This window comes from Somniosus microcephalus, chromosome 8, assembly GCF_052327205.1.
Source record: "Somniosus microcephalus isolate GS21.2 chromosome 8, FLI_Smic_1.0, whole genome shotgun sequence".
Lineage (NCBI taxonomy): Eukaryota > Metazoa > Chordata > Chondrichthyes > Squaliformes > Somniosidae > Somniosus > Somniosus microcephalus.
Genome location: NC_140994.1, coordinates 246935517 through 246958775, shown reverse-complemented (window position 1 = coordinate 246958775; position 23259 = coordinate 246935517). Strand labels below are relative to the sequence as shown.

Below are 23259 nucleotides of genomic sequence, written 5' to 3'. Positions count from 1 at the left end.
TACTGAGTTACCAGCACTCCTCATTCTAATTATTTATTCTAAAATAACTATTCCTTTTTATCAAGGATCACAGCTCTCTGACCAATGTGCTGATTCGCGGAAAACATTTTTTTTTCCAAAAGTGGATGATTCGGCACCACACTGTGTTAAACGGGAAGGATCCTTAAAAATAACAACCAGAGTGACTCTTGATAAATCAGCTGCACTTCCGGACTTCCTTGCTAACCCAATAACAGAGAGAGAGAGAGAGAGAATCTAGAGAGGCAATCACTGCCCGGAGACAGCGAGAGCGTTTCACATCTCTCCCAGGGAGGCTGCAAATGCATCAAATTGCCTGACGGATCAGGTTAACACCCCCAGGTAGTTTGGACAGATCTGATAGGTTTGTGTTACTTTCCAACCCACACCCATCCAAAAGTAGTCGTCTAATTGTTCCCCCTACCCCACCCCCGGGATTAGATACACTTGTTTCATTTGGGAGGAGGAGGTTGGACGCGCGTCAGTTGCATCTGCCAACTCAAGTTCAGTTTCATGCCGAGCCGGGACACGTCTGTGTCAGTTTCCACCGCGCCGCCTCCAGTGGGAGAGTTTGGATCAGGGGGAAGCCCCAGAAATTAACAAGAACAACTCACAAAAGAGGGAGCGAGAGAGGGAGAGAGAGAGGAAAAGTCCTCAAACATTAAAAAAAACCTGATGCAGAGCTTTGCAATCGCAGGCGGTGAAGGACGGGGGGAGAGAGAGAGAGGAGGCTAAAGTGAAGAAGTGGAAGAAGAAGGTGGTCGATTGAGTGAGCTTGCTGCTGCAGTGAGCAGGTTTTCGGGCAGGCAGCCTCTGCTCATCTCGGCTGGCGGGTGTACCGGGGAGTTTGGTGCATGTGTGTGTGCGTGTTTTATTCCCCACCCTCCCTGTAGCTCCCTTTAGTTGAAGATCCCCGAGCTCTCTGGCTGCAGGATGTCCAGGGGTGAGATAGTACAGGTCCCCGATGATGCACATTTCACCTCCTTCCGGGAGCAGTGCGAGCACCAGGAAGGCTGGATGGTCCAGTACAACAAGGGAGGCACAACCGTGTGGAACCGACAGCCGGAAGAGAACAGGACAGTACAGAAATTAAAGGTAAGGAGACCAGGGGCGGGATGGGTAGAAATAGGCACAAAATCCAGGCTGGCACTGCAGTGCAGCGCTGAGGGAGTGCTGCACTGTCGGAGGTGCCGTCTTTCGGATGAGACATTAAACCGAGGCCCCGTCTGCCCTCTCAGGTGGACGTAAAAGATCCCCTGGCCATTATTTTGAAGAAGAACTGGGGAATTCTTCCCGGCGTCCTGGCCAACATTTATCCCTCGATCGACACCGAGAAACAGATGATCTGGTCATTATCACATTGCTGTTTGTGGGAGCTTGCTGTGCACAAACTGGCTGCTGCATTTCCTACATTGTGACAGTGACTCCACTTCAAAAAGTACTTCGCCCGAGGTCCTGAGAGGCGCTATATAAATGCAAGCGTTTCTGTTATATAAAATAAAGTACGGGCAGTGCTGTCAGTGTAGAGTAATGTTAGGGTGAAACTTCCGTATTTATCATTTTTAAATACCCTGGGTTAAATCTGGGGGTCTCCTATAAAAATTCCAAGACAATTCAAAGTTGCTCAATTGAAGTAATGAGATAATTTACATTTTAAGCAGTATTCCCAATTTGCTGTGCTATTTTTGTCACTTAATACAACCGATAAGAAAAATTCAAATTTCTTGAGTACAAAAAAGCGACTTTGGATTATTAGGAATAGATCACATTCATTTTGATGAAGTCCATGCCCACTTTAATATTGTGAGATTTAACGTTTAAGAGCACTGACCTTGTTGGAAGGTGTTTGGGAAAAGCATTGCTCTCTGTTCATCAAACACTCAGCATAGCAATCATAGAATCGCAGACACTTAAGCCACAGAAGGAGGCCATTCGGCCCATTGTCTCCGTGCCAGCCAAAATGCAATTCATGCTGAAATTATGAAGTTATGTTAAATCTGTATAGCACCTTGGTTAGATCGGACTTAGAGTACTTAGAGTGTTAGGGGGATTAAATACGTGGGGTTACAGGGATAGGGTGGGATATGTGTTGGTGTAGGGGTTACGGGGATCGGGTGGGATATGTGTCGGTGCAGGCTCGATGGGCCGAAATGGCCTCTATCTGCACTGTGGGGTTTCTGTGATTCTGTGATTCTGTGATACTGCGTGCAGGTCTGGTCTCCATATTATAAAAAGGATATAGAGGCACTGGAGAAGGTGCAGAGAAGATTTGCAAGGTTATGCCTGTCAGTAAAGATTGAACAGGCTGGGGTTTTCTCTGGAAAAGGCTGAGGGGTGAACTGATCGAGGTCTTTAAGATTATGAAAGGGTTTGATACGATAGACGTAAAGAAGAGGGTTCCACTTTTGGGGAGACCAAAACTAGGGGCCAAATATATAAGATACAACAACTTGATAGTCACTAATAAGTCGAATAGGGAATTAAGGAGAAACTTCTTTCCCCAGAGAATGGCTAGAATGTGGAACTCGCTACCACAAGGAGTAGCTGAGGCGAATAGCAGAGATACACTTAAGGGGGGAAGCTAGATAAACACATGAGGGGAAAAGGAAGAAAAGGTTATACTGAGAGGGCTGGATGAAGTAGGGCGGGAGGAGGCTCACATGGAGCATAAAAACCCGCATGGACCAGTTGGGTCAAATGGATAGAAACATAGAAACATAGAAGATAGGAGCAGAAGTCAGCCATTTGGCCCCTCGAGCCTGCTCCGCCATTCGATGTGATAATTCAGTACCCTGTTCCAGTGCTGTACATTCTATGTAACGTGAACTGTGTTACTAAGTCACAAAACATCACCCTGTCAATGGCACGATGACTACAACAATGACAGAAAGGTTTCCTAGTCTTTCTCCATCCTCAGTGTTACATCGTTACATTATTACATCGTTAAATGGAACTACTTGTTACATCGTTATATGGAACTACTTTAGTTAGTGTATTTATATTGCTATGTGGCACACTGCGAAAGGCAGTGCGCAGTGCAAGGTCGGACATCTTGTATCACTCCGCACCATGCGGCAGCAACATCATAAAAGCAAGAAGACAACTGAGTAAAAGTGGTAAACTAAAGTGAGTTAAAAGTGTCTGTATTACATAGTAATAAGAACACAAGGAGACACAACATGGTGGCAGCGGTGGGAATTAGGCTCCAGTCACTTCGATGGCGTGGGTTCGGATCCCACCGCTGCCACCATGTTGTGTCTCCTTGTGTTCTTATTACTATGTAATACAGACACTTTTAACTCACTTTAGTTTACCACTTTTACTCAGTTGTATTCTTGCTTTTATGATGTTGCTGCCGCATGGTGCGGAGTGATACAAGATGCCCGACCTTGCACTGCGCACTGCTTTTCACAGTGTGCCACATAGCAATATAAATACACTAACCAAAGTAGTTCCATATAAGAATGTAACAAGTAGTTCCATTTAACGATGTAATAATATAACGATGTAACACTCAGTCTCCCTTCATCTTGATTTTTATGGCACAAAACATCAAATTGAACCTCAATTCGCTTTTTGAGCTACGTTTTGTTTCAATGTGACATCTGCGGGAGGGGAGGGCAGAGCGGGAGAGAGCACGGGATTAGGTGGCGCTATCTGAACCTAACAGAAAAAGACACTGGAGACAAATGAACTAAAGAGATAAATATAAAGCCGCCCTTAGAGAGCACCACATAGAATGTACAGCATTGAAACAGGCCATTCGGCCCAACTAGTCCAGGCCAGTGTTTATGCTCCACATGAGCCTCCTCCCGTTCTACTTTATCTCACCTTATCAGCATATCCTTCTAGTCCTTTCTCCCTCATGTGTTTATCTAGCTTCTCCTCTATGGATCTATGCTATTTGCCTCAACTACTCCCTGTGGTAGCAAGTTCCACATTCTAACCACTCTCTGGGTAAAAAATTTTCCCGAATTCCCGATTGGATTTATCAGCTACTATCTTATATTTATGGCCCCTAGTTTTGGAAGCTTAAGGAAGATCTAATAGTGGTATTCAAAATTATGAAGGGTTTTAATAGAGTAGATAGGGAGAATAATGAGAAATGGTTTCCACCAGCAGGAGGGTCATTAACCAGAGGACACAGATTTCAGATAATTGGCCGAAGAAACAGAGAGTGGCGGAGTGAAGTGAGGCAGAATGAGGGGACTTTTTCTTTACACAGCGAGTTGTTATGCTCTGGAATGCACTGGCTGAAAGGATGGTGGAAGCAGATTCAATAGTAACTTTCAAAAGGGAATTGGATAAATACTTGAAAAGGAAAAATGTGTAGGGCAGTGGAGAAAGGAGCAGGGGAGTGGGACTAATGGGAGAGCTCTTTCAAAGAGCCGGCACAGGCACGATAGGCCGAATGGCCTCCGTCTGTGCTGTAACATTCTGTTGATTCGATCAATGTTCAATTGGTAATATAACATGTAATCTGAGTCACACAATGTAAAATAACACTACATCCATCTGGTGGGGTAGAGTTAACCAGCGCTAAATGAACAGTTAAAATATTATTATATACTGCCAGTGTACTTTAGTGATACAACCACAAACAATGTGCTTGGAGCACTAGAGAGCACAGGCCATAAACAGCACTGAAACTAAAGTACCCATTGTTCTATAAAACCAAAACTAGCTACTTGTGGTTACCTTTGAGGTGATCTCATTGAAACATACAAAATTCTTACAGGGCTTGACAGGGTGGATGCAGGGAGGATGTTTCCCCTGGCTGGGGAGTTTAGAACCAGGGGTCACAGTCTCAGAATAAGGGGTCGGCCATTTAGGACTGAGATGAGGAGAAATTTCTTCACTCAGAGGGTGGTGAATCTTTGGAATTCTCTACCCCAGAGGGCTGTGGAGGCTCAGTTATTGAGTATATTCAAGACAGAGGTCGATAGATTTTTGAATATTAAAGGGAATCAAGGGATATGGGAATAGTTCAGGAAAATGGAGATGAGGTAGAAGATCAGCCATGATCTCATTGAATGGCGGAGCAGGCTCGAAGGGCCAAATGGACTACTCCTGCTCCTATTTCTTATGTTTTCCCAGGGGCCTTTAACACCCATCTCATTTATGTCGAATATCAACAAATGCAACTTTTTGAGCTAATAAATAATAATATTGGCAAGAACATTTTTATTTTTCTGTTTTGTGACAGTGCAGCTCCCTCCCATGTTAGAGTAATATAGATTTCCTATCTCTTCCATCACAGTGAGGTTCAAATATCTAATGCCAAGCATTAATATATGGTGCATGGTTTCCATGGCACTTAATAACATAGAATCATAGACTCATACAGCACAGAAGGAGGCCATTCGGCCCATCGTGCCTGTGCCGGCTCTTTGAAAGCGCGATCCAATTAGTCCCGCTCCCCTGCTCTTTCCCCATAGCCCTGCAAATTTTTTCCACTTCAACATTTATCCTGTTCCCTTATGAAAGTTATTATTGAATCTGCTTAACCACCCTTTCAGGCAGTGCATTCCAGATGCTAACAACTCGCTGCATAAATTGTCTTTGTCCGCAAGTCGCCTCTGGTTCTTTTATCAATTACCTTAAATCTGTGTCCTCTGGTTACCGACCCTTCTGTCACTGGAAACAGTTTCTCCTTATTCAAAACCCTTCATGATTTTGAACAGCGGAGTTGTAAACATTGGCACTAGATTTATTTAGTGGCTTTGCGTCTGAAATAAAGTATTGTCCCCTTGTGTCTTCCATTCACTCACATGCATACATTAAAGTTTTATCATTCAGATGGTTCACTTATCTTGGCCTGCTTTAGCGGACTTTAAGCAGGACACACGACAGAACAGTAAAGATGCAGACTACTAAGGGAGGCCTGTGGATCTACTGCATAAAAAGAAGATTGATAGTGGCAGAGGGGTAAATCTAACATGAAGGGATTGTTAGCTTCTGAATAAGAACTGTGTGTTTAAGCACCGGTGATGTGGAAGTTCGGCAGGTACAGTACGTGTCTCTCAAACAGAACCTTATCAGTTTGAGTCCTGAGGCTCAATACTATAAAGGAAACACATGAACACAAATGTTAATCTGAAGAATTTCAAGTCAGGCTTCACGAATACTGCGTCAACAAATTGTGAAGTTTGGCATTTAAACATAGAAACATAGAAGCTAGGAGCAGGAGTAGGCCATTCGGCCCCTCGAGCCTGCTCCGCCATTCAATGAGATCATGGCTGATCAAAAAATTGCTTGTGGTTGTATCACTAAAGTATAGCATAGCCTTAACAAGGTCACATCTCACTTGTGTGTGCTTACAACAGTGAAGATTAAAAGCGCAGGTTCCTACAACTGTCCAAACCAATTAGTTTTTGATTTATGGTTTGAACTGCTAAAGCCTACTTGTGTTCAGAAAAATCTCTCTATCATCAGCCACCGTGGAGATGTTTACGTTTCCAATATGGGAGTCACGTTCAGGAATATGTGAGTTATGTACTTGTGCCATTGACCTTTCCCTTTGGATCCTGGCTCAGTGATTGGCAGAAAACCCAGGGCAAAGAGTAGAGGTCAGTAGTACAAGTACATAGACTGTGCCTTCATGAATCTGACTTGAATACCTTTAACAGGTGGTGCTAGGAAGAATGGTGCTCTGGGCTTCTGTAGCTCCCAACTATAGGTCATGAAACATACTTTGAGCCAACTTGGGAGTTTACAACTTCAAGTCTCCAACTAGCTCTCAACTGGTTTTGTTCTACAGACTGCTACACAATAGTGTAATATCCCAGCTTGGGTGCGAAGGAGAGAAGTCAAAAAGGAAACATAATTCTTCTGCATGCTTTACTCACATCACCAACTAGCCAATCGTAAAATGCTATTGATCGTTGGAGACTAATGGGGAGTGAAATCCATTCTTGAGTAAAGATGTTGACAGCAAAGAATATACGAACCTAAGAATTAGGAGCAGGATTAGGCCATACGGTCCCCTCGAGCCATTCAATAAGATCATGGTTGATCTTTGACCTCAACCCCACTTTCCAGGCCGATCCCCATATCCCTTGAGTCCCCTAGAGTCAAGTATGTCTCAGGATACAACTCCATTGTAAATCAAAATTTTATGCAAATTGTTGGGGGCACTGCATGTGATGGGAGGTATCCTACCTTCAAAAGAACAATTAAACCGAAGAGCGTTCAGAGATGAGAGTAATTCTCAGACTCAAAATGCTACTTTTACATTGACCTACAGGAAACTCTCTTTTACCCAGCACCTAAATATCCGGAAATCTCTCTTAACCGGCAAAATTCAGGAGTAGGTTCAGGTAAGTTTTACTATATATTAGTGGCCGTGTAACCGGGGTTCCTGGATCTGTGGCCGTGTAACCGGGGTTCCTGCACAAGTGCCGTGTAACCGGGGCTCCTGCACCTGTGGCCGTGTAACCGGGGCTCCTGCACCTGTGGCCGTGTACGGGGCTCTCGTACCTTGGTAAGTATACCTCTCTGTAATCCGGACTTTTTGATCAACCGGCACCACGCCGGTCCCGTCGGTGCCGGATAAAAAAAGAGTTTCCTGTAATTGTATTTGTTTGGAGAAAAGAAGACCAAAGAATATGATACAGGACAGGAAAATGTTGAAAGACATGATTAACATGGGTGTAGGCAGATTATTTAACTTACACTGTAACCTCCGGGCCAGTACGATTAGAGACTTGCGCCATTTTAATGGTACAGCTACATTGAAGGGCAGGTTTTGCAGCACAAAAGCCCCAGGAAATTATGGCATAGGTCACTTATGCCGATTCTTACGCCACATCATAATTTCCTGATACTACTGCGACGCTCAATCGAGGCCCTCGCTAAAATGGTTGAAAGTTAAATACAGTGGCTGCTCTCCTCCACTCAGAACAGCCAAATTTCCTTGATGCGCATTAGTCTTCATGTGTGGTAGGAGAGAGAGGCAAGCTAGATTTTAAACAAAATAGTTCAGGGCATGCTCGTTAATGTTACACATCGTTTAACTTGGTGTGAATTACAATCCAAGCAAAACACGCTGTTGCAATTCTCGATTATAACCCACTGTGAAAGAGGAGGTTTGGGCGGCCCGCACACATTATGCATCCCATAGTTTAAAGTCCAACCACGTTGGAGATCAGTGAAGGCAATGATAACTTTAAAACCCAAGCTCTGTGGTTGACACATAAACACAAACGACTAAAGTTGCGCAGTGCACAGGAAACCGAAAGTGGGGACATATAAAAGGGATGAGAGAGACCGGCCCCCAGTTACCGCCGCTGTCCCAGAATTAGCGACTGGCTCCGCCATTTACGGTTCGCCGCTACGCTCGCTGCGGCATGTTCACATTTACAAATCCAGGAAATTTGGGCGCAAGTTCGGAACAGCGAGGTCGGCGTGCAAAATGGCAAAATTCACGGCGTGTGTCCGCGGTCTCGCTGTTGCAGGAAATTCTGGGCCAATAGCGACAAGTTTTATCAGTGACGTTTCCATGGTTACTGGAAACTTGTCAAAAATGCTGTTGGGTTTAAAGTGCTACAAATCGATTTGATGTGAGTCCATTCCCCACCCCTGCTCTGTGTATAATAATTTTGTACATTAACCATTCAGTACAACACTATTATATTGTAATCTCTGATATAATACATTTCTTAACTGATCCTTCTTTAATAATCAAACCATATAGGATGGACGCGCCATTCGGCACGATGGGCTGAATGGCCTCCTACTGCGCTGTGGCATTCTATGCTTCTATGATTCTACTTCTATGTTTCTATCGGGTACTGAGTTTGGATGATCAACCATGATCTCATTGAATGGCGGAGCAGGCTCGAGGGGCCGAATGGCCTACTCCTGCTCCTATCTTCTAAGAGGTTATGAATGAATTAAAGCAACAGAACATATTTCTTCTCTACTAAGAAATGCTTAAACAATTAAAGTTTCAAAAGACACCTACAATTAAGATAAAATCAACAGCAGCAGCAGTGTCAGCAACACTTGCCTCGATGTGCTGTCCTGGTGGGTTTTAATTGTTGGAAATTATTAAAGAAATTGCTGGTGTCAGACAATACTCTATTTACGCTGAAAGACTCATTTGGTCTTGGGCTCTGTTGATTGAAATTGATCGTAACTTAAATCTGACTCCTCAATATTTACACCTTGCTCCATTCCCCGAAAACAGATACTACATCAGTCAGTAAAAGTTTGTGGTGTGTGTCTCTGTCAAAAAGTGCCTGTGTAATATGGGCAAGCTCTGCAGTTTTGGTGCTAACGTAATCGTTTCTTGTGCATTGATAAGGATGGAATTCAATATCAGACGCCGCTGCCTTTACAACCTAGTCAGCAATGTGCCGTGCCAACACAGGCGCTACAGACCTGTTCTGATGAAGAACAGAAGCACTCTGATGTTACTGGAGTATGGTTTCAAAGCAAACGATCTGGGGTCTAATCATTCTGAGCAGTGTCGAAGTTTAAAAATGCTCTTACTTACGTGAAAGGAATATTTTGTCATAAGGTGAGGTTAGTAACCGCAAGGAAAAAAACATGGCCCAGAATTTACCAGTGAAAAAATAACGGCGTGTGAACGACGCCCGCCGTTATTTTTTTTTATTGTACAACAGTACTTATACAACTCATCAATTACATAGTAAATCCATTACATTCATTGACCACTATCAGAAAAAAATAAAGCCTTGAGAATAGCTTTATGGGTAACAATGGCCCAGAAATTCGGGTCAGAGGCTTCCTGCGGGTGCAAGCCCCCGACCTGCACTTACCTAGCGCGCCGGCCGTTGAGCTGTGGGCCCGCGTGGGATTCCGATCCTGGGCCTGCTCCAACTGCCGGCGCGCAGTGCTTGCATATCCCAGGGGCGCAGTTAGTTCGATGCGGCCCCTGGGATCACGTGGGCCATGGGGAGCCAATCGGAGCAGGGAATGCTCCATTCATAAGTCTGTCAGGGAAGTGCTGTCAAACTTAGAAATACTACGGGCCCCAAAACATCACTAAATCTTCAAATAAATTTTTTTTTAAATCACATTTTTTAAATAAACTATAAATTACATGAAATAACTATTTTAAACAGTAATTTAAATTTTTGAAAAAAATAATTTTATTTTCTAACGGGGCTAAAAATAAACTTACCTTTCTTTAAAGTATTTAAAAATAATAAACCTGCGGAAAAAATGTTTTAATTTTAATTAATTCACCACTTACCTTGTAAAAACCAGGCCTTGCGACTGCTTTTTACATGTCTAACTTCTGGAGACTTACCCTCCCAGGAAAACCTGTGAAAAAAACCCGAAGTTTGATGCACACGCGCATCCTCTCCCGCGCACGCGTTCGACCTCTGAACCCCTGCTTTCAGGGGAACGAAAGTGCCGGTTTCCTGCGCATGCGCAGTGCATGCAGGAAACCGGCACTTCCATTGGGCTTACGGGTGAGTACCCCATGCGTACTCACCCGTGGAGACCCGAATTTCTGGGCCATTAATATAAATGCAATGATAAATTTTACAAATGAATCAATAATATTTACAGTACAAACTACCACTATTTCAATAAACCAAGAAAAAACCCATATCACGCCAGTCCTACTGATATCGTTCACCCATTCAGTCGTTCAATCATCCGCTCGTTCGTTCGTCCGTTCGCTCAAGCGTAAGTTCCTGCATGCGTGCGTGCATGTCATTTGTGTCTACGTGCGTGCATGCATGCATTCGTTCGTCCGTTCGTTCGCCCGCCGTTATTAAATCGGCCAGCAACTTGCGAGGGCGCGATACCCTGTGTATTGCAAATCGTCAAAAATTGCTGGCCGATTTGCGCCGCTCCACCGTCAGCTTCACGAAAACAGCACCCCGCCCTCAACCTCCCCGTGATTTTCATGAAGTTGTTGCATTTGCTCATTAACTGCTCGTTAAACGTGTCTCAGAAGGTTAGGTCTAGTGATTATCAGCATAAGTATCCTTATAACGACGTGATAATTGTCAATGACTGCCAGTCAACTCCGCTTGCCCTGAAAGTGAATACTTAGAATGGGCAGTCGACGTGCAAACGCAGCAACTTCATGAAAGTCACGGGGAGGTTGAGGGCGAGCTGCTGTTGCTGCAAAGCTAACGGCAAACCGTCCAGCAACTTGTGGTAACTCGCAGTTCACAGGGTATCTCTTCCTCGCCACAAGTTGCTGGTCGATTTGTACTTTAATAAGGGCGTGAGTCATTCACAAGCTGTTATTTTTTTCAGCAAATTCCAGACCACCGTCTTTCAGCTTGTACCTGCTGACTAACCCCCAAGTACAGAGGAGCTGAGTGCTTCAGCAATGCAGTGTAGTCAGGCATTGCCACGGTTTGTATCGGTAGCATGGTGCAATAGTGGCTGAGCGACAGGATTTACTCATTGTCGGGGCTTGAGTTTTATTGTCCTGACTCTCCTCGTTAGGATACTTGTTAATATTGCTGGAAATATTCAATACTGGACCAGGTACTAGAGTGCGACTGGCACTCTCCACCGGGTATAACATTAGCACCAACACGTCTGCGATAAGCGTTGGGGACTGTAGAAGCATTGGAAAAGGTACAGGCTAGTTTCACTAGGATGTTACCAAGAATGATGTGTTGCAGTTGGGAATAGAGAGTTGAGCAATTAATGCTTACTTTCACTAAAACTGAGAAGGTGAAGGGCAGACCTGATTGAGCCCTTCAAGATTATGAAGTTATACGGTAAATATTGATAGAGCGCTTGCACTGGTCAGCGAGATGATGATGAAAGTGTACAAATTCAAGATAATCACAAAAAAGAGTTAGATGAGGTTAGAAAATAACACTTTAAATAGAAGGGGATTAAAATATGGAATTTTTTGCTAAAAGCACTTGAAGTAAAGTCTATAAATTTCTTTTAAAAGGGAATTTGATAGTTGTGTTCAAAGAGGAATATTAAAGGGCATGGGGAACATGTGGGAAAGTGGGATTAGATTATATAGCTTGTGTGGGGAAAAAACACTGGCAGACTTTTGATGGTCAAGGCCTTGGAGAGGGTGCCGAGGAGCTAGACTTGAATGTGGGACTTCAGTTATGTGGAGAGACTAGAGAAGCTGATGTTGTTCTCCTTAGTGCAGAGAAGGTTAAAGGTAGTCTAAATACAGGTGTTCAAAATCATGAAACTTTTGATAGAGTAAATAAGGAGAATTTAGTAACGAATATGAAACCATAATCATAGAAATATAGACATTTACGGCACAGAAGGAGGCCATTCGGTTCATCGTGTCTGTGCCGGCTGAAAAAGAGCTCTCCGGCCTAATCCCACTTTCCAGCTCTTGGTCCATAGCCTTGTAGGTTACGGCACTTCAAGTGCATATCCAAGTACTTTTTAAATGTGATGAGGGTTTCTGCCTCTACCAGGCAGTGCGTTCCAGACCCCCACCACCCAGTGGGTGAAAAAATGTCCCCTCAACTCCCCTCTAATCCTTCTAAACCATAGCCTATGACCTAAAGCCTGTTGATTTTATAGGGTTGTAGTCTTCATGAGAAAGTGTCAGGCAAACGTATTTTCCCCCATTTACTCACAAGCATAGAATGCAGCAATATAATTCACACTAAGACCCACTTAACCATCACCTCCAGAATCATTGACCCCACACTGGCTTCTTGTCCCCCAAACCATCAAAATGTAAAATCACTATCCACATTTACGAAACCCTCCACAACCTCACCCTGCCTTCGATAACTTTCAGACACTGAGCCACCATATTGGAATCTTAGAACTGAACCGGTTTAGATAGCGGTATTCAGGGACTGAACACTTCCCTCCCTCCTCCGCCCAACCCCACCCCTCAAGCCCATCTCTCCGAGTGCATTTTTTTAAGTGGACAAGTGAGAGGTTCATTACCTGGTCTTTCCTATAATTGATGCTGGATAAGTGTGAGAAGCAAGTGGTACCAGCCATGCGAGTGTGTGAATACATGTGTATGTAGGGCAATAACATAATAATATTTACAATATCTTTAAAACATTCTGAAACACATCTAAAAGAAGGCAAACAGACCAGTTGTTTTTTTAAATGATTATTAGGAAAAGGAACACTTCAGAAAAGTGGCAGCAAACACTTTTAAAGGGGCACTGCACCCATGTAAAAAAAAACTGTATTTGGCAAATTTGAGCTGGCTGTGATTCTTGTTGCCCAGATTCCCTGCTTCCTCCATCGCCCCTTTAAGCAGTGACATGAATCATGTCGTTCATGTGGAAATGACTTATGAAATAATACTGGGCGGCCTGCTGGTGGCGCTGTCCAGGGAGAGTATAAATACTTGGGCATGGGCCCAGCTTGCTCAGGACATTCCTTAACAGGAACTAGTGACGGACGCAACTAGATCTCCATGTTGAAAAACAGTTGATTAAAGCTTTGTTTAACGCTTAGGCCAAGTGCCTAGTAGTTTTCTTACGTCAAGCAGTAACTGGTTTTACCTGCTATTGTCACACCATGTCTCTGCCTCTATGCCACTATGTTCCAGCCCCCAGCCCCTGCTGCCATGTGCACGCATTAACACGTACACATACATGCAGAGTGGTATTTCCTGGAATAAAAACAGAAAATGCTGCAGATACTCAGCAGGTCAGGCAGCATCTGTGAAGAGAGAAACAGAGTTAATGTTTCAGGTCGATGACCTTTCGTCAGAACTGGAAAAAAGCAGAAAATGGAACAGATTTTTAAGCAATTGTTATTTCCTGGGTCGGACAGCAGCGCAGAGCCAGCAGTATAACTGGGGCCTGCACGTTGCCCTTTGCCGGTTCATACCAATACGTTTAATATCACTCCGCTCTTTGTTGAACGTGCAATGGTAAATTTTCCACTTGGTCAGTCTCAGCGAAGAACCTCAGGAAATCGCCCACCCGCAACCTACAAATTTCTGTGCCTTCCTTTCAATTTTAATGTGTTGGAAAATCATGGGCTCCACACATGCCCTTTCCTGACATGTTGCTGGTACTCAAGGAGCCCTCGAGCTGAAAAATTACGCTGTACTTGCGTATCCGCAAAGTTGCACCTATCTTCTGGTAGGCAAGGTTAAAGTAAGGAGTGTTAGCTTGAAAAACCTGTTGTATCCGGTTCAGTTGCACTGTTAGATTCATTGGCAGCCAGTCATGGTTCGCTGTTTGCATTATCCACACGCTATTAAATGACTTAACACACAGCACAAAGCTTTGTATCACTGTGACATGTGACTAATTCACTTCATTAAAAGTGAGGATCAATTTCCTTTTGGTTCATTTTATCTAATTGCATTATCTGAAATTTATACACTGTCACCTGGACGTGACCGTGAGCGGACGATCACTTAATGCGCTCCTCTTTCTGCCATTAAACAAGTTCCTACCCTATGAACAAAAAGGAAATAGTGGAAAGTGAAATTACATACATTAAATCTTCATCCACTAATAAGTGCAAACAGTCATTTCCAAGCTTGTAACTTAGGATGTTATATAAACAGTTATATCTACAACCATACATGCAATTTTTAAAAAAAGAATGCATTTATAAAGCATTCACAATCTCAGGCTGTCCCAAAGCGCTGTACAGCCAATACAATACTTTTCAAGTTGTAATGTAGGAAACACACAGGCAATTTGTGCACAGCAAGGTCCCACAAACAGCAATGTGATAATGACTAGATCATCTGCTCTTTTAGTGATGTTGATTGAGGGATAAATATCGGCCAGGACACTGCTCTCCTTTGATATAGTACCATGAGATCGTTCACATCCATCTGAGAGAGCAGATGGGTCCTTGATTTAACCTCTCATCTGAAAGACTGTGCCGCCAACAGTGCAGCACTCACTCGGTACTGCACTGGAGTGACAGCCTAGATTTTGTGCTCAAGTACCTGAAGTGGAGCTTAAACGCACAACCTTCTAACTTGGAGATGAGAGTGCTACCAACTGAGCACAGCTGACACATGCAAATCCTGCAGACAACACTGTACTGGTGCCTTAAGAATGCTTGCAGTAATTCTAAGTTGCTCAGAATACCAATGAGCCTTTGACCGTAATGAAGCATCTATTAACAATTGCCATTATTTCCATCCACTGACCTCGTTTTTATTTCAGTTTGGTTTTTATATTACAGCACTGTAGAGATTGGATTAAGCCAACATGAATGTGATCCTCCAGGGTTTATACTTACTCAGTTTCAGAGCGTGAGTTGAATGCTATCAGGTTACCAGCTCAATGCATGATGTGAGCCTTTCTTTCCTGCAGGAGTTTCTCATTTAAAAATGTTTTAGTTGTACAGAACAATGCATTTTGTCCCAGGCTCCACTATGGAATGACCAAAAGGTGTCCTCTGGTTAAGCAGAGGTTCCTGTGTTACTTTTTAAAAATTCATTATGGGGTTGTGGGCATCACTGGCAAGACCAGCATTTATTGCCCATCCCCAATTACCCTTGAGGAGGTGGTGTTAAGCCGCCTTCTTGAACTGCTGCAGTCCGTGTGGTGAAGGTACTCCCACAGTGCTGTTAGGGAGGGAGGTTCCAGGATTTTGACCCAGCGGCCATGAAGGTATGTCCAAATTTGGGATGGTGTGTGACTTGGAGGGGAACATGAAGCTGATGGTGTTCCTATGCACTTGCAGCCCTTGTTCGCCTCGGTGGTGGAGGTTGTGGGTTTGGGAGGTGTAACGCACTCTACATTGGTAGGGGCAAAATCTAACTCCATCAGCAAGCCACAGTTGTTCTCGTGACAGAAGCACTCAGTCACAAGGACAAATTGACTGTAGCAAATGTATGAAGGATTGACTAGCCTCTCATCTCTAAGCAACAAGCCAAATCCAGAAAATATTCCAAGCACTAAACGATCTGATCATTCTCGAATGTTCCTAGAATTGCTCACTGGAACTTCGGAAATTTAACTTGGTTGTGTCCTCATTATAAATATCCCAATATGATTTGGGAGAGGTAACTTCATAACCATATGTTTTCTTCCCACTAAACTTTATAATGACAGAAATTGTTTTAATCATAGGGCTCCCAGAAACCATAACAACAACTTGCATTTATATATCGTCTTTAATGTAGTAAAACATCCCAAAGCATTCACAGGAGCGTTATCAGACAAAACCTGACAATGGGCCACATAAGGAGATATTAGGGCAGGTAACCAAAAGCTTGGTCAAAGAAATAGGTTTTATGGAGAGTCTTAAAGGAGGAGAGGTTTAGGGAGGGAATTCCAGAGCTGAGGGTCTAAACGGCTGATGGCCCAGAGAACACAGAGATCTCGGAAGGTTGTAGGGCTGAATGAGGTTACAGAGATAGGGATGGGCAAGTCCATGGAGAGGTTTGAAAACAGGGCTGGGAGTTTTAAAATCAAGGTGTTGCCAGACCGGGGCCCAATGTAGGTCAGCGAGCACAGGGGTAATGGGTGAATGGGACTTGGTGTGAGTTAGGATGAGGGCAGCAGAATTTTGGATGAGCTTATTTTTACGGAGGGTAGAACATGGAAGGCTGGACAGGAGAGCAATGGACTAGACTATCCTAACACATATACCATTCAACAGAGGCTGTATCTATGTTGTAGAGAAACTTTTGCATTTAATTTGGGCAGCTTTTGGATTTTAGATTTAGTTTGTACAGCCAGTTATATGGGAGTTGGATGATGCAGTAGGTTTGGGGACTGCCTTGTTACATCAAAGTTCTATGATCACATCACAGCCCAGACTGATCAGATGAAAGTGGTGGTTATAAGCTTGAAATGAGTCTGGCTAGTTATTAACCATCTTCCCAGCGGACATCAATCTACAACAGCAAACCACCGACAATTTGGTAATATTACTGAGGGAAGTGATAAGGATGGATTGCCTGGGAAAATATCATATTGGGCTAATAAAGAATATTTTTCTGAGGTAGGATACAGGAAACTTTGTGATATCCGGCACCGACGGGACCGGTGTGTTGCCGATCTATCAAAACTGCCGGACATACAAAGTTCATGTTGAAGCATACGGAGGTTTTCATCTCCGTATCTGACAACAAACACTGTTGCTTAGCAACAGCTTCTAAAGAGTCGGCTGCAGCTGCAAGCGCCTCTAGCTGAAGCTGTTGCTATAGCTACAGACCTTGCAGTGCCTGACTGGGAAAAAAAAAGAACGAGAACTAAAAAAACTTATAGAAAACGGCTCCTGATTTTTGCCGTTAGATCGAGTATTCCGGACATACAACCTCCGGATAAACCAAAGTTTCCTGTATATTGTTGAGCATGGTTGAGGGGACTTGATTTTAGATTTAGCCATGTTATATCTACCCTGAGTCTGCTTGATGTTGATGGGTGATTAGCCCTCCTAAAATAAACCAGGGAAGATTTTCTTGGGTCTAGTGCGCAAGTGATGCAGAGAGTTAGAGTGCAGTGAATTTTGGAAAATTGGGCAGGTTTGATGCCTGTTCTGGTGGTTTATGTGGACATTTAACATCCAGGACCCTATTTGAAGAGCAAAGAGTTGCCCCCATTTTCTGGTCAACATTCTTCTCTTGGTCAACATAACCCCCTCAGCCAACATTCCTGCCGAATAACAGTAACTAGACTTCAAAAGTGCTTATTCTTACTCTTCTCTTCTCTTAGGCAGTCCCTCGGAACCGAGGATGACTTGCTTCCACTTTAAAAATGAGTTCTCAGGTGACTGATGAGTCCAATGCGGGACCTACAGTCTCTGTCACAGGTGGGGCAGACGGTGGTTGAAGGGGCGGGTGGGTTGGGGTGCTTGGGTTGACGTGCGCTCCTTGCGTTGCCTGCGCTTGGCTTCCGCTTGCTCCCGCCGAAGAGACTCGAGATGTTCGGCGCCTTCCCGGATGCTTCTCCACCATTTTGTGCGGTCTTGGGCCAGGGATTCCCAGGTGTCGATGGGGATGTTACACCTTTTCAAGGAGGCTTTGAGGGTGTCCTTGAAGCGTTTATAACAGTGACTACACTTCAAAAGTATTTCATTGGCTTTAAAGCATATTGGAATGTCCCGAGGTCATGAATTGTGCTATATAAATGCAAGTCTTTCTTTCTTATAACATCACTGGAAAAACAAAAAGCTGGACATGCAACTCATTGCTGTTTGTGACTGCTTTGCAGCTATGCTAGAGTGACCTTATAAATACAACCTCAGTCTCTTTCAGGGAAGCTATTAAGTTTGGGGCAGTTATGCAGAGTTTGTGGATAATATTGTTCTGTAATTTGTTATAAACTAGACTGAGATTTTAAAAAATATATTTCCATGACCAAATGTTTTATAAAAGAACAGAAAATTATGCTACCCCATGGGAGCTTTCTGGAATCCTGGAATGGAATAGAATGGGCAGCACGGTGGCATAGTGGTTAGCACTGTTGCCTCACAGCGCCAGGGACCCGGGTTCGAATAAGGCCTCAGGTGACTGTCTGTGTGGAGTTTGCACATTCTCCCCGTGTTTGCGTGGGTTTTCTCCGGGTGCTCCGGTTTCCTCCCACAGTCCAAAGATGTGCGGGTTAGGTTGATTGGCTATGATAAATTGACCCTTAGTGTTAGGGGGATTAAATACATGGGGTTACGGGGATAGGGTGGGATATGTGTTGGTGTGGGGGTTACAGGGATCGGGTGGGATATGTGTCGGTGCAGGCTCGATGGGCCGAAATGGCCTCTATCTGCACTGTGGGGTTTCTGTGATTCTGTGATTCTGTGACTCTATTTTCAGTTCTAAGTACTAGAGTTGAGAGAGAGTAGGTTGGAAAATGAAATGATCAGAACTAAGAGACTTCAAAAATGGTGCAAATTTTGAAATTTACTTTGAATGATTTTTAAATTTTTCATGGCATTCAGTCGTAGCAACTCTCAATTTAAAATTTTTAAAAGCAGAAGGAAATAACTGTTTTGATGGGGCAGTGGATAACGGTAGCATTGAGGCATGCAGACTCAAGAGTGTCTTTGTTCTAGTCTCCTTCTATGCTGATCTTAGCAGCAATCACAAGGTGTTGATGGGGCCCAGAGCCTTTGCTGTGACCAGTGCCTTCAGCCGTTCCTTGATGTCAAGTGGAGTGAATCAAATTGGCTGACGACTGGTATCTGTGATGGTGGGGACCTCAGGAGGAGGCCGTTTTAGGATCATCCACTCAGCACTTCTGGCTGAAGATGGTTGTAAACGCTTCAGCCTTGTGTTTTGCACTCAGATGCTGGGCTCCGCTGTCATTGAGGATGGGGATGTTTGTGGAGCCTCCTCCTCCTCCTCCTGTTGGTTGCTTTATTGTCCACCATCATTCACAACTGGATGTGACAGGGTTACAGAGCTATGACCTGATCTGTTAGTTGTGGAATCACTTAGTTCTATCTATAGCATGTTGCTTCAGCTGTTCATAGCGTGCATGTAGTCCTGTGTTGTAGCTTCACCAGGTTGGCACCTCATTTTTGGGTACATGCGGTGCCACACAGTACTGTCCCCCGATTATCAAAATCCACAACAAGACCTTGGACAACGTGGACCACTTTCCATACCTCGGGAGCTTACTGTCAACAAGGGCAGACGTCGACGACGAAGTCCAACACCGCCTTCAGTGTGCCAGTGCAGCCTTCAGTCGCCTGAGGTAGAGAGTGTTTGAAGACCAGGACCTCAAACCCGGCACTAAGCTCATGGTCTACAGAGCAGCAGTGATACCCGCCCTGCTGTATGCCTCAGAGACATGCACCATGTACAGCAGGCACCTCAAAGCACTGGAGAGGTACCACCAACGCTGCCTCCGCAAGACCCTGCAAATCCATTGGCAGGATAGACGCACCAACATCAGTGTTCTTGCTCAGGCCAACATCCCCAGCATCGAAGCTTTGACCACGCTCAATCAGCTCCGATGGATGGGTCACATTGTCCGCATGCCCGTTACGAGACTCCCAAAATAAGTGCTCTACTCGGAGCTCCGGCATGGCAAGAGAGCCCCAGGTGGGCAGAGGAAACGCTTCAAGGACACCCTCAAAGCCTCCTTGAAAAAGTGCAACATCCCCACTGGCACCTGGGAATCCCTGGCCCAAGACCACACAAAGTGGAGGAGAAGCATCCAGGAAGGCGCCAAACACCTCGAGTCTCTTCGCCGGGAGCAAGCGGAAGCCAAGCACAGGCAGCGCAAGGAGCGCACATCAATCCAAGCACCCCACCCACCCGCCACTTCAACCACCGTTTGCCCCACCTGTGACAGACTGTAGGTCCTGCATTGGACTCATCAGTTACCTGCGAACTCCTTTTTAATGTGGAAGCAAGTCACCCTCAGTTCCGAGGGACTGCCTAAGAAGAAGAAGAAGAGTCCTGTGTTGTAGCTTCATCAGGTTGGCACCTCATTTTCGGGTACATGCGGTGCTGCTCCCAGCAAGCTCTTCTACACTCCTCATTGAACCAGGGTTGGTCATCTGCCTTGATGGTGATGGAGGAGTAAGGGATATGCCAGGCAATGAGGTTACAGATTGCGGTGTATAAAATTCTGCTGTTGCTGATAGCCCACAACTCCTCATGGACGCTCATAGTTAAGCTGCTAGGTCTGTTCTTAATATATCCCACTTAGCACGGTGGTAGTGCCACATGAGGGAGTCCTCAGTGTGAAGACGGGACTTGGCCTCCACAAGGACTGTGCAATGATCATTCTTACCAATGCTGTCATGTACAGACCCATCTGTGACAGGTAAGGACGAGGATGGGTATGGTAGTGTAATGGTTACACTACTGGACTATTAATCCTAAGGCCTGGACTAATACAGGAAACTCTTTGGTATCCGGCACCAACGGGACCGGCGTATTGCCGGTTGATCAAAAATTCCAGAATATGGAGAGGGTTATCTACCGAGGCTATTTTTAACAAAGAAAAATTTAAAAATTCAAGAAATGTGCAGTATAGAGTAATTGGGTATTCACCTACAGAATGTTGTGTTAAATGGATGGTGGAAGATGCTTGATTAAGTACAGTACTGCCAGTTGAGGGTAATGCAATGCAATGACTACCAGCAACGTGGGAGACACACAGTACCCCTGTAAAATGGCGGATCAGAAGAGACTACTGGCAGCACAGGAGAGTCAGACTCCTGTTACAGGGGAATTGAGGTGTTCCGACTTCCGACAGCGCCAAGAAGCCGAGTAGTGGCAGTTTAGAGAACTACCCCCACTGACTAACTCGGCCACTGCGGGAGACTCGGACTCGGACTCGGCAACATTGCCGGTTATTGAGGTGTTGTTTTCGGACTGAGAATTTTGCCGGTTAATAGAGAATTCCGGATATTTAGGTGCCACTTAAACGAGAGTTTCCTGAGAATGTGAATTCCGATCCCACCATGGTAGTTTGAGAATGTGAAGTCAGTTTAAACTGGAAATTTAAAAAAAAGCTGCTAGTAAAAGTGGCCATGAAGCTGTTGTATTGCCATTAAAACCCAACTGGTTCACTAATGTCCTTCAGGGAAGGAAACCTGCCGTCCTTACCCAGTTTGACTTCAGTCCCACACCAACGTAGTTAACTCTTAACTGTCCTCTGAAGTGGACAAGCAAGCCACTCGTTTGTACTCAACCACTACAAAAAATAGTGCTGAGGAAGGTGAACGCCGACTGTGAGCAAACTAGTGCATCAGTCATTTCATTAGCTCAGCAATAAAAAATGCTTCACACTGAGCGGAACAATGAATATGAATTATGATTGTAAGTTTATTGAGCATTAGCATTCAGCCCTGAACTTGGGAGAACGGCTTATAGTCCTTAAAATCTATGGAAACATTTTGCACTAAAATAAATTTATTCATGCACATTTATATACAAATTTATATGTGTGATTTTTACAAACCTACTTAAACAGTTCATCTATTTTATTTATGGGAGAATATTTTTACTAAGGAAGCAAGACTTGTATTTACAAAGTGCCCAAAGCGATTACAGTCAATGAAGTACTTTTGAAGTGTAGTCACTGTTGTAATGTAAGAAATGTGGCAGCCAATTTTGCGCACAGCAAGGCTCCACAAACAGCAGTGAAATAAATGAGCAGATCGTCTAACTTAAGTGTTAGTTGAGGGATAACTATTGGCCAGGGCATTGGAAGAACTGCCCTGCTCTGCCTTGAATAGTGCCGTGGGATCTTTTACATCCCCCTGAGGATGGCAGACGAGGCCTTGGTTTAATGCCTCATCTGAAAGACGGCACCTTTGTTTCCTATCTAGTGATGCCAGTTTTATTTTGTGAGGTGAGCTTGGGAGGTGCGGGGGGTGGGGGGGCGGGGGGGGAAGAGGAAAATGTATTTGACCAGTGGGATTCTGGTAGAAAGGAGTGAAACTGGCCATGAGGAATTATTAGGGTAGATGTTCCTTTGCCCTGTCTATGGAATCGGCATTCCTCAATTGCAGGGCCCAAGATAAGGGAGCAAAGGCCCATTTGGTCAAGTCTCTGCCCCCACCCTCCACCCTATTACGCTGTCCTGGGAGTTCCAATACTTTCCCACAAGACACAGCTGAACTGAGCCTGTGGTAGGTGCAGGCCCAGCGCAGTTATTATATTGAGCCGATCGACCTCCCACCTCATTCTTTTCCAGTTACATTGGGGTAGAAATTCGGTATCGCCCCGTTTGGGACGCAATTATCGGCCGGGCACAAAATTTAGTGCCTGGCGCTAATTATCGCCTCTGACTGCAAATTGGCCTCTATCACCCCTGGAGGTGATTGGAACGCTAAATCAGGCACTACACACCTCTCTTAAGGTGCTAACGCCAAGGAGCGAGGCGCTACCACAGAGCGCTGGCGAAGCTCATGTGATGTCAGTCAGCAATGGAACACAGACACACTGGCGCCGGCCAGTTCTTAAAGGGGAAGGTCGATCTTGCTCTTCATCCACACCCTGCTCATTGCAGCCTTGAATTTCGGCCTGGAGAGACCTGTACATCAAATCTGCTGGAAAGAACAAGGGAGAGGCCCAGGGAAAGAGCTCAGAGTGCAGCCCCCATAGTCTCTTCTAAATCGATACAAGGAAGATCAAATCAAAATGAATCTGCAAAGTGCTGCTCAGTACCCAAAACTCCTCAACACAGCGTCGAATCTCTCCAGAAGTCTCTCTCTCTCTCTCTCACTCAGAATGCGTGGTGCAAAAATTTCGCTGAAAGCAAAAGGCAGGAAGCGGTCGCCTTTAAATAGTGCTCCCCCAGTCCCTTCCCAACTGCAAAACGCTCCCCTCAACCTGTCGTTGCTAACGGCAGGCGGTAAGGCAGAGGGCGCCACTCAATATCCAGTCTGGGGCGC

The 23259-nt window shown here is 44.7% G+C and overlaps 1 protein-coding gene across 1 annotated transcript in view; it reads left to right on the top strand.

The window, feature by feature from the left end:
• Positions 1–295: 295 nt before the first annotated feature.
• stard15 (StAR-related lipid transfer (START) domain containing 15) overlaps positions 296–23259 on the top strand; it is a 134942-nt gene continuing 111978 nt past the window's right edge. Inside the window, exon 1 of the mRNA XM_085995948.1 lies at positions 296–1113. Within this exon, the coding sequence (XP_085852074.1) occupies positions 952–1113 (162 nt within the window). The 5' untranslated portion in view covers positions 296–951. The remainder of the gene's footprint in view (positions 1114–23259) is intronic.